The following is an 8923-nucleotide window of genomic DNA, read 5'->3' as shown; positions in this document are numbered from 1 at the left end:
AGTCCAAATAATTCAAAGTCCTCACAAGTCATTGTCATCAAAAGCCTGTACACTTTCAGGGTTTTATGTCCCAACATTTACTTCTAAGACTTTGTTTATCTGTGTTACAGTGCTAAACAAAAGCCTTTAAGATAATCAGTCATAGTCATAGTCCTCATAAGCCTGTACAGTTTATACAAGTAATACAAGTATAATGTCCCAACATTTATTTCTGATACTTTTAAATCCATGTTTTCAAAGAGGAAGGCAGCAAATTAGAGCCATGACATAGACTCCCAAAATTTCCAAACTTCTATACCTCTACTTCTGCTGAGTAACAGCACTGCCTTTGAGGCTATCTGGATAAATTAAATTTGCAATTGGGAATCTAATCATGTACCCCACTAATTGTATTTATCCCCGACACTCCCTAATGTCCATGTGTATCTACAGAGCAGTGGACAGAAAGACACACAAGGTTGAAAAGACTGGCTTGTGCACAGAGCGTGGGAGTTTCTGTATCGTGAACCTTGGTGTTGAAACGCCACGCGCTACTCGCGAGGAAACGAATCGTCCCGTCAGATATATACACAGTGAACGGGGTCGACTCCTATTCTACACACTGAGTTTGGCTGGTACTTGCGTACATTTGGAATGGTTTACTGTGGTGATAGTAGTACTTAGAAAAAAAGTCTATCTCCTCCTCTCATTAGAGGCGCACTAATGTGTCTATTCTAGTTTTTCCTGGTTAACATCTGAGGCGCAAAAGCACTGAAAGCAATGAACGATGCTTGGATTAGACTTTGCCATGATGGCGCTGCGGTCAGCAGCAAATGGGAGAGTTGAGGGTTTTCTCTTCCATGGTTTGGTCTGGAGTCTGTTTTATGTTATGAAACAGTTCTTATAATTAGCTTGTCTTGACACCTTTTAGATTTTGTCTACATGGTTGCACAGCGTAACTGGAATTTTAATACTTCATTTCATACTTAAAGGAATAGTTAAGAGTTTCATTTAGGCAATACACTTACTCACTTTCTTGCCATAAGTAATTTGAGAAGGTCCGTACAATAAATTTCAACCTTAAGATGGTAGCTCCTTAGCTTTAATTATTAAAAAGAACAGAGCCTGGCTTGGTCAAAAGTAACAAAATCCACCAACCAGCACTTCCTTAACTCTATAACTAGTTTCTCATTTGTTTAATCCCTACAAAAACCAAAGTTCAATAAGTTTTAGTTTTATTGGGGGGTATGTTCTGAGATGATTATTAGCTAGACACAGTCACTTTTTTAAGTTACCGCCGGTTGCCCTATCGGCTTCACAACGATGACAAGGAATGGCCCAACACTTGAATACCTGTACAACTAATACGTTTTGTCTTTATACTTTGTTTTTTGTACAGATTACACCAACGAGATCTAGCTGGTAGGGCAGATTTCTTCATACATTCATTTTGAAGTGAACCTCTGAAAACCCTCAGTTTGGAGGTCCATATGGCCCCAACACTTTACCAACCCCTCTATTCCAGCAAGAATCAGGATACCCTACCCCGAGACGCTAACGTGCAAAACAGAGGTGTAAGTGTCAAATTGTAGGGGCAGAGTATATTGGGATTGGGCTGTAGGTACCTTTTGACAAAGTCAGGCCAGCTGTTCTGCTTTGCTTTAACTCTTAATGTTAAGCTAAACTAACTGACTATTGGCTGTATTTAATGTACATATATGAAAGTGGAATCAATCTTCTTATCAAACTCCATCAAGAAAATGAATACGCGTATTTCTTATTCTGTTCCTTTAACTTGCCATAATATCTAAGAAGGCAGAGTTTAGATGACATCATTTCACTTTGCTGACTTTGATTAAAAACGTATCAACTCCTTTTACCTGAAACTAGGGCAGTGGTCACTGAAACTCATGAAAAATCACAAAAATCATTTTTTTTGACCTTCTGTTGATGCTCCAGACCTCCTCAGAGCAGAAATGTAAAAGATAGAGTGCAAGTTGAACTGATAAAAAACTATATTAACACAAATATCTGACGTTTCCAGTGCATTTGTGCCTTAGGATAAAATACTGTACATAGGGCTAAATAATGTCCTAATCACGCTCCGTCTGTACATGCTACCTACAGTATACAATGACGCTGTGTTAAACTTCTGACTTTTTTCTTTCAACATCGACTTGCAAAAGGTGAAGTTTTATTATACAGCAGAAATTATAGCTTCTGTTCCTTTTGACAGTATTACTTGTGTTGTTTGTCTTCCTCATCCATTTCAACGCATGGAAACCCCAGCCGATATCTGGTAATAAAAAAATAAAAGTCACATAGATTGGACCACTTTGTTTTTCTCTCCCTTATCGCCACTTTTTGTTCCAAGCAGACCCCTATTCACAAAGGACACACCAAAGTAAAGAAAACATAAAAAAAACAAGAACATTAAAGGTATTTTTTAAAATCTGTGTTACCATCTGAGTCGTGGTACTCGTCTCCATGTTAAAAGGTTCCCTGTTGTTTGAGGTGAAATGTGAATCGGAGAGTAGTTTCACTCCGTTGGAAATAAAAACAAAACAAACAACAGCTGAAAAATGGCTGCTGTCTTTGCCTCTTACATCAAGGCAAATCAATGAGCTCCAGAGTGGCAGACGAGACTTCATCGCACCAAAAACTCCCCTCCAACTCCTTCTCGCTGCTTCTCTTCGCTTTGAAATCTGTGGATCTCCCCAGAGTTTTGGAATGGACTGGTTAAAAATAAACAAGTTTTAAAAAAAAGTCTCCACTTTTCTGGACGTGTGTAGTTGGACTTACTAAAGACAGAGAGAGTTGGAGTCTTTAACTTTGAGAGGTCAAAGTTCACGTCTCTAAGTCCCCCACTGTGACGCCTTACGTTCAGATAGTGTATGTTTGTGTGTGTGTGAGGGCACCACTCTCCCTGTATGGCTGCTACTTGAAGACGTAGTTGATCAGGACCTGAAGGAGGATAAGGAAAATGATGATGACGTAGTCGCGCTGCTGGAGGAAAGAGGCGCCCTCCACCCGGCCTGCTGCACGGCTCCTCAGCACACTGATGTTCCTACAAACAAACAAAAGTTACTGCATGTATAGCCATCATGTCATGTACATGGTACAGTGTGACTCATGCCCTCCTCACCTGTTAATGTCCTCCTGCGTCTGCTTTATAGATTCAATGGCACTTTGAAGTTCACTGAGGTCTGCTCCTTTTTTCCTCAGCCGGCTGTTATGCTTGTTTTTGTGTCCTGCAACAAAGTTAGTCAAACACGGTTTCTGCAGTGTTCATCAAATTCAATGCAAGACTTTTTAAAGACCTTTTAAATACCGCAAAGAATGCAATTCAATACATTTTCAAGGGTCATACTGGCTATAAAGTGATGGAAAACCAGTAGGTAAATTCAGACCTACAATTATTTAAGAAGTCAAATCAGTTAACATTTATATTTTGGTTATTTTTATACTCCCCAGATGCATATGACAATAATTTCTGGTAATATAATCAAGTAATTTACATGACCTGGACCAATTAAAAAATGGTTAATAAATAATGAATTTAAAGGGGACCTATTATGCTCATTTTCAGGTTCATACTTGTATTTAAGGTTTCTACTAGAACATTATGTGCTTTGGAGCAACAGTATTCACCCTTTGTATGAAACATTTTAGCGCCTGGCTCTTTAAAGGAGAACCGAACACCTAAATGAAGTATTCCAAAATGTTATTTCCATAGTCTAGGAGAGTTTAATACTCTTGAACATGAACTCCTCTCTCAAATCCGAAAAAACAGAGATGTAACCCTCAAAGTTGTGATGAAATGGGGTGTAAAGTCCATAGACAATGAATGGGAACCTTATTTTATGGACCCAAAGTTTTGTTTTCTTTTTTAATACCCAAATGAGTTTTATTCATTGTAGTGTTCTTAGTTCTGATACAAATGTACACACATACTGAGTGCTCCAATTGTCATCTAAAACATCTTTCACGGTTCATTTCTTTCATTTATTCATTCAGTCTATGGAGCAGCTATTACATCACAAATTAGTGTAGAGTTTTAGCACTGTAGTTTTTGGATCTGAGAGAGAGTTGTTTATGTTTACTAATGTTTTTGGACTGTTTTAGACCATAGGAATAACATGTATGAAATTTGAAAATGGGCGTAGTTCCCCTTTAAGCCTGCCTCCCGAAAAAGCCCAGTCTTCTCTGATTGGTCAGCGTTTCCGGGTCTTTCGCATCTTGGCATCTCTGCACCGTCATTGCAGCCGGGGAAAGACTGTAAGGAAGTATAGCGGCACTTTATAGCAAAAACAAAAAGCCTCTAAACCAAAATCTTCACAACTGGATATGTTCCAGCAAGAATATGATCCTCAAACAGGGAAGAATCTGCAAACAAGATGACATGTTTCCCTGACTTTAGCATACAAGCACATGTAGCAATGTATGTGGCAAAAAATGACAACACTTTAGGTCTCATATTGTGATAGAGTTCATTTCATTTCCACCGGGTGTCCACACCTTGCGGGCTCACAAAAGGGCGTAGCTGTGACAACCAATCACAACTGTTAAAACAATACATCATACCTAGCAAAGGGGTCAACCACACCTTCTCACAGAGTTAAGAGTTTCTATTCCTTCCTTGCTTAGAGTTGCTCTGAGAATTTTCCTAAAGCACTCCTGACTGGGACTACTTGCTAGTATTTTATAGGTTAAATCAGGAGCTCTCTGAGAGTTTTCTCAGAATGTTTGTGAATACTGCCTCTGAGGGTTATGCTCACAGGGACTACTTTTACATGCTTTAACTTCATCATTTAAAACTTTGGCCACATTCAATATGATCAGACATTGTAAAATCATACTATATACAGTATATGACAGAAAATAAGGAATAGCATAATAGGTCCCCTTTAAGTTTTTCCACAAAACATATTTTACAGTATCCTATGCTCACAACACACTGCTGTACTGGTCTTACATGTAATTTATTTATGTGTAACTTCTTCTGACAGCCCTGCCCAACTATATATCCTATTAAGGCCTTTTTGGGGCAGGGGGGAGGGGGACTAAATTTAATAGTATTTAAGAACTGAAAATACCTTGTTGAAGCTAATGTGTTAAAGCAAATTTTGTTTTTTAGCACAAAATCGCTGCCACAAGAAACACAGAAGAAAAAACTAACACCACCATAGTGTGCTGTTCACTAACTCAGTCTCAGCCAAGTCTAAGCCTCTATATGTCAGTTGATGTTTTGCAGATTGGTTGCAGAGTGAAAGTTTAATATTTGTCTTTCAACAGTATTTCCATGACATCTCAACATCTACTCATGACCTGTTTCACACTAAAATATAGCAACCAATAAGCTGATAAAACAACAGTTTAATAAACTTCAGCCCCATTTGTACTTAAGAGATTTTTTTAACCTGCCATTGTGTGTCCATAATAATAATGTTGTGCAGTATATTTAACGCATATCACCAAATGTTGATATATTTTTTTTTTGCATTAAAGACAAACTGCCAAGTTTAACTAATGTTAGCCTCTGTGAGTGTGTGCATGTGTGTGTAAATGAACATGACTCACGTTCGCTGCCTGACGAGTCTTGGCGGTCGGGTTCGGGTGAAGAGCAGCCGCTCTCTGGGCTCTTAGGCTTGTCGCTCTTATGTTTTCTCTTTGGCACCGTTACCTATACAGACATGCGCGAAAACACACAAATGCACACACAGACACACAAAGAGAAACTGTTTAACATACAGGCCACACACACAAAACAGCTACAAATAAATTGGAACACATACAAACATATTGTGGCGTCCACACAAATACAGAGACTTAAGAATCCAAAACAAAAAATGAACAGTTACATACACTTAAAAACAACAACACACACAAACATGCGAGTCGGCGTCAATGAACGAGTACGGCATGCAGATACATCAGTCAGTCACACCCATTTAAAACACTCAACCGGCGTCCGAAATAAACCAAACCTGCCAAGGGCTGGATTATTCAAATAATTCAGTTAAAAGGGATTAAAATCTGACTGGATTACAGCTCTTATTTTTAATGCTTTATATAATGCCACTATTTTCAAGCCTGGAGTTTTTGTGTGGCAATCTGGCAGGTTTTAAGGTTGGCAGCACTAGGCCTTTCACAATAACTACTTTTGTTGAGCTATATATTGTCCCAGAAGTAATTGGGATGAACGAAATTACTGTCATTTTGAAGCCATTCATGCCACTGATATAATGATAATATAGTAGCATAAGAATTAAGGATGAGATTTACCAGAGTCCCCTTGACATGTTATCATCACAATATTTAAATCCAGATAGAATATTATTGCAATTTTAAATGTTTTGGGATATACTGAGTATTGCAATAACATATATTGCGATATATTACCTTTTGTAAACTGCAAATTTTGTACCAAAAGGAAAAAAATTCTTTTTTTTTTGTGTCACTTCAGTTATTTTTATTATAGTTAAATGTATGTAATTGACTGAAAAAGCAATTGATTTTATCATTATAGTAGGCTCCCAAAAGTGACATTTGTATTTGCAGAGTTAATATTTTACCAATTAAAATAATTGGTATTTGGAGTCTGTGTGTATTGCCATCCACATTTTTACAATACTATACTGTATTAATTTTCCACCAGCCATTAGAATAATGCAAGTATACCGATTTAAAGAGCAATTGATCTTAAATTCTTAATATTTTTAGACACAGATAAAAATATTTAACAAGTTTAAAAAAAAAAGAAATAATGAACACCTGATAATATAACACAAGAAAGTATATATATATATATAATTATAGTACCCTTTAAAAACAGGAGCAAAATTTACTCACTTTCAGACTTAATACATAATTTGGCTAAAACGCAAAAAAAACCAAAACTTAAACCAAGTGATGCCTTTTACAACGAATAGACAACCTCAGAAAAGCTCCAGGAACACTGCAGTTACCTCCATCATCCGGCTGAAGAGCTACAGTCCGCTCTCAGCAATGGACGGCCAGGGAGCTGGGATGTTTGCTGGAGTATAACGCTTTTATTGAAGGTTAAAACTTCAAACGACTGACTTTTTGGCTTGTTGCCAGGGGCTGGAAAGCTAACAACTATCAGGACTTTGCCTCTTCCACTCCAAAAGTATAGCTGCAGGCTACTAGTCAGCTACACTGTCTAATCAAGTGTTGTCAGATTTTTCTTTAGACCTGCACAGGTAGGCGGGGTGTGGAGAAAAGAAAACTGCCACACCCAAGTAATGGTCCAGAAAACCTTGCTGTTTCTGGCATCATGTTGGCTAAAATGTTAGTGACATCAAACAAATATGCATGTCACAACACAACGGGCAATGTCGCGGTCTGCAAAATGTTCAAGGTAAAATCAGTAAAAGAATCTATAACGTAATTATTGTTAACAAACTCAAACAGCACAAAAACATTTAAAATCAGGAGGTCAAAACATTAGTGCGCAAACAATTTATTAAGAAAGGACCTGGAACTGGTAATAATAGATTTTTTAAAATTACTTTCTATACTTTCACCAACTAAGAATTATTTTTCCTATTACTCCACTGATGGAAATTTAAAAAATTAAACCAAAAATGACTAAAAAGAGTCTTAACTAGCTTGGACACTTGGCAGGTGGTTACTTTGAACACACAAAAAACAAATCAATTTCACAAACTCAAAACATACAAGCAGAAATTACAGCGACTGCATTGCAGCAGCATTTAGTGTCTTAACACGACATGAACAAGGAGCAGCTCGGTAGAAGTGGAGCATCAGTGAGCGAACACGACAGAGAAACAAACAAGATGAGGACGTGGACAGATGGAGGGTGAAGAGGGCGTGATGGACACCCTGAAGCTACCAGATGATGGCGGCTGTTGGTCTGTTGATGTAATGGATGTTCTCTCTTTTAGACTTTGTATGGGAGAAAAATTCATTAAGTGCTAAAAACTAATGCAGCTCCCTCCATACTGATATCTGTTGGTGTCACGGTGTAACATATAACCCTCATATTATTATTTCGTGACTTTATTGTTGATTTAAGGCATTAAAAGAAAGGAGAACACATGGTTATCGTCTTACTTCAGCGTGCACTTGGACAAAACCTTCCCTCCCATACAGAGAGAACAGCAGGTGCCAGAGCAGGAAACAAAAGACAAAGAGAAAGACAAAAAAGGAGCAGAGGCGACAGCGGCGATGGATGGTGGCACAGCGATGATGACACACAAAGAAGAAGCGACAATGAAGACGGTGCACCGGGTGCTGCGTGGAAGGTGGCTGAGGCGGCGAGCTGCTTTTTTTTGTTTTAATGGCGGTTGTTCGATCGGGACGACCTACCTGGCACTTGCAATTGTCCCTCCGCGGCCCCTGGTTACTCAGACTAATAAGACTGCCAGAACGTACCATAGGGGTGCGGTGTCGGACCTTGGTCTGGATACAGCCGTCTTTCTCAAACTGGATCAGGTCGTTGAGCGGATCCCACGGCCTTGTGCTGGGGAAGGAGACGAGAGACACAGAGGGTGAGAAGACACAGAAATAGTAAAACAGACACAGACTCACAAACTCAGTAATGAAAGAGTGTACAGGAGAGAAAAATGTGAAATAAAGAGGCTGATAAAGAAACAAAGAGAACAGGAAAGAAAGAAAAATAGTGGAAAACTTAAGTGCCCTCCAGAACATTTCACTTAAGATGACTGTGCAAAAGTTTTTAATTTTACCAGAGAACACCATTATTATTGATGACATTCTGCCACCACGGCAATTACTGTCACATATCTCATACAACATATTAAAACCTGTTAAGGGACTGTTCTTTATTTATCAGAGGAGGAGGATTGTGGCATGATTTTTTTTTTCTTTTGCAAAATACAATAATACAAACATTTAAAGATGTATGCCCCTCCCAAAGCCAAACTAAAAAACACAAATC

At 38.4% G+C, this 8923-nt stretch overlaps 1 protein-coding gene across 9 annotated transcripts in view; it reads right to left on the bottom strand.

Annotated features, from left to right (window-relative positions):
* Positions 1-864: 864 nt before the first annotated feature.
* osbpl8 (oxysterol binding protein-like 8) overlaps positions 865-8923 on the bottom strand; it is a 114575-nt gene continuing 106516 nt past the window's right edge. For 7 of the 9 annotated variants that reach the window (XM_042511519.1, XM_042511520.1, XM_042511525.1 and 4 more), the window contains 4 exons: positions 8332-8485; positions 5560-5662; positions 3125-3230; positions 865-3046 (listed from right to left, as the gene is read on the bottom strand). In XM_042511519.1, the coding sequence (XP_042367453.1) occupies positions 2917-3046; positions 3125-3230; positions 5560-5662; positions 8332-8485 (493 nt within the window). In that variant the 3' untranslated portion in view covers positions 865-2916. The remainder of the gene's footprint in view (positions 3047-3124; positions 3231-5559; positions 5663-8331; positions 8486-8923) is intronic. The other 2 variants (XM_042511521.1, XM_042511528.1) reach the window with 1 other exon arrangement.

This window comes from Plectropomus leopardus, chromosome 22 (genome assembly GCF_008729295.1).
Source record: "Plectropomus leopardus isolate mb chromosome 22, YSFRI_Pleo_2.0, whole genome shotgun sequence".
Classification (NCBI taxonomy): domain Eukaryota; kingdom Metazoa; phylum Chordata; class Actinopteri; order Perciformes; family Serranidae; genus Plectropomus; species Plectropomus leopardus.
This window is presented reverse-complemented; position numbering and strand designations above follow the sequence as displayed.